A 1729-nucleotide genomic window follows, 5' to 3' on the forward strand; every position below is an offset into this window, starting at 1 on the left:
GGTACAAAGCCAATACCGTGGTGCATTACCCCGGCGTGGGCTTGGATCCCGAGTGAGCGAAACGCCGAGGAGGAGGAGGAGTACTGGAGTGGTAGAGAAGCGAGGCTAGTGAAAGGGCTGTGGTGGTGGCTGAACATTCTTCCCATGTACATTGCGCGTTTAGCCAACGTGCGTTCGCGTTTATGAGCGTTTTGGTGGCCACCTAGGGCTTGAGAGCTGTAGAACTTGCGTCTGCAGTAATTACAAGAGAAGGTTCTTGGAACGGCGGGTCTGTCGTCGGGCTGGAGTTCGTCGACTCTGAAGCCATTCTTGAGCGTCAGATCGAGAGAGACATGAGCAGAAACGGGTTTGGACAGATCTCGAGATGAAATGTTTGAAGAGGTTTCTCCCCTGACTGGTTCTTGAGAAACATCGGATTCTCCATTTGAGTTCCAGTTGGAGTTGGAGTTGGAGTTCGACTTCAACTTGGACGGTGTCATTATCTCACTCATTACCGACATTTTTGTCTGAATAGAACCTCTCACCTGCCATACCAAACAAATCAATCTTATGAACAAGACCCTTTATCTATTATTCACTTCTTAGTGTCATAAGTCAGAAACTCGAAACCATGACTATATACATTTCTGTATACATAGGCAAGTGAAAAAAGGGGGGGACTTATCGAGGGCTATATATATATTCAAGATATATACATATACATGTTCATGTCAGCTGCACAGAATGCATCTCCAAATTAGTACAGAATCAGCCAGGATTGAGTTTGGACAGCAACCAAATGCGTTTCTAAATTCTATGTCGGCTTCAACGAAACCCTAAATTTATGAGATGAGATCTTCTAAATTAGACGATCTCATAAAGAAAGCCTGTCCGAAGCTTATAACAAAAAAAAAAATCTAACTGAAGCCTTTTTACTCGGAGAAGAGATTCAAAAGAAACATAAACAAGAGAAAAATTATATGTATATATATATATATATAGTTATAGACCTGGTACGGTGTAACCATAAACAAGAATCGAATCTTTACAAAGGCAAGAACACGAAAAAGCAACTTACAGTTGTGCTGTGGAATTGTTGGGATCTGGAAGAAGGAAAGAGCCGACAGAAGCAGAAGCTGTTGACTTTTAGGTTATGAGGAGATGAATCGAGGAAAAGGGTACTTCCTAGTTTTTTTCCGAAAATGGATTGCTTGCAAGCAAATGCATCGGGAAAAGAGGTGAAAGAAATAGTACTGTATTGGTGAAGAATAAATTCTCTAAACAAATATGTGAGAGCAGATGTTGGAGAGACGAATAATACTTATAAATTCTATACATAAAAACGGATAATATTTGATTTTCATTTAGAGAAAAAGAAAATAAGAAGATATGAATCAAAGAGAAAGAGGTGGATAAACACATTTCCCACCACTAGGTTTAAAGTGTTTTGGAGTCATTCAGTGTCCAACAGCTGCATCTCAATTACGAGAGAGAGAGAGAGAGAGAGAGAGAGAGAGAGAGAGAGAGAGAGAGAGAGAGTCCCATTCTCACATACATGCATACATGCATATGTAACATCTTCCATCTATAATATATTTTTTTTCAAATATATTATTAAAAGAATATGAAGAGGTTACGATAGAATTTAGTTTCCATATATATTATGTGCACACGGGTAAATTCTCTGCGGTGAACCAAAATAGGATCTATCAATCAACTAGTAAAAAAGTGAGAAAAATTATGTTCAATC

General features: G+C 39.3%; 1 protein-coding gene across 1 annotated transcript in view; it reads right to left on the reverse strand.

Annotated features, from left to right (window-relative positions):
- The window catches only part of LOC104807866 (zinc finger protein 7-like), a 2120-nt gene extending 670 nt beyond the window's left edge, over nucleotides 1-1450 (reverse strand). The window contains exons 1-2 of the mRNA XM_010533296.1: nucleotides 1058-1450; nucleotides 1-524 (exon numbers count right to left, since the gene is read on the reverse strand). Coding sequence (XP_010531598.1) covers nucleotides 1-500 — 500 coding nt within the window. The 5' untranslated portion in view covers nucleotides 501-524; nucleotides 1058-1450. The remainder of the gene's footprint in view (nucleotides 525-1057) is intronic.
- Between the last annotated feature and the right edge of the window lie 279 nt (nucleotides 1451-1729).

The sequence above is a fragment of the Tarenaya hassleriana genome, unplaced genomic scaffold (genome assembly GCF_000463585.1).
Source record: "Tarenaya hassleriana unplaced genomic scaffold, ASM46358v1 Cleome1, whole genome shotgun sequence".
In the NCBI taxonomy this organism is placed as follows: Eukaryota; Viridiplantae; Streptophyta; class Magnoliopsida; order Brassicales; family Cleomaceae; genus Tarenaya; species Tarenaya hassleriana.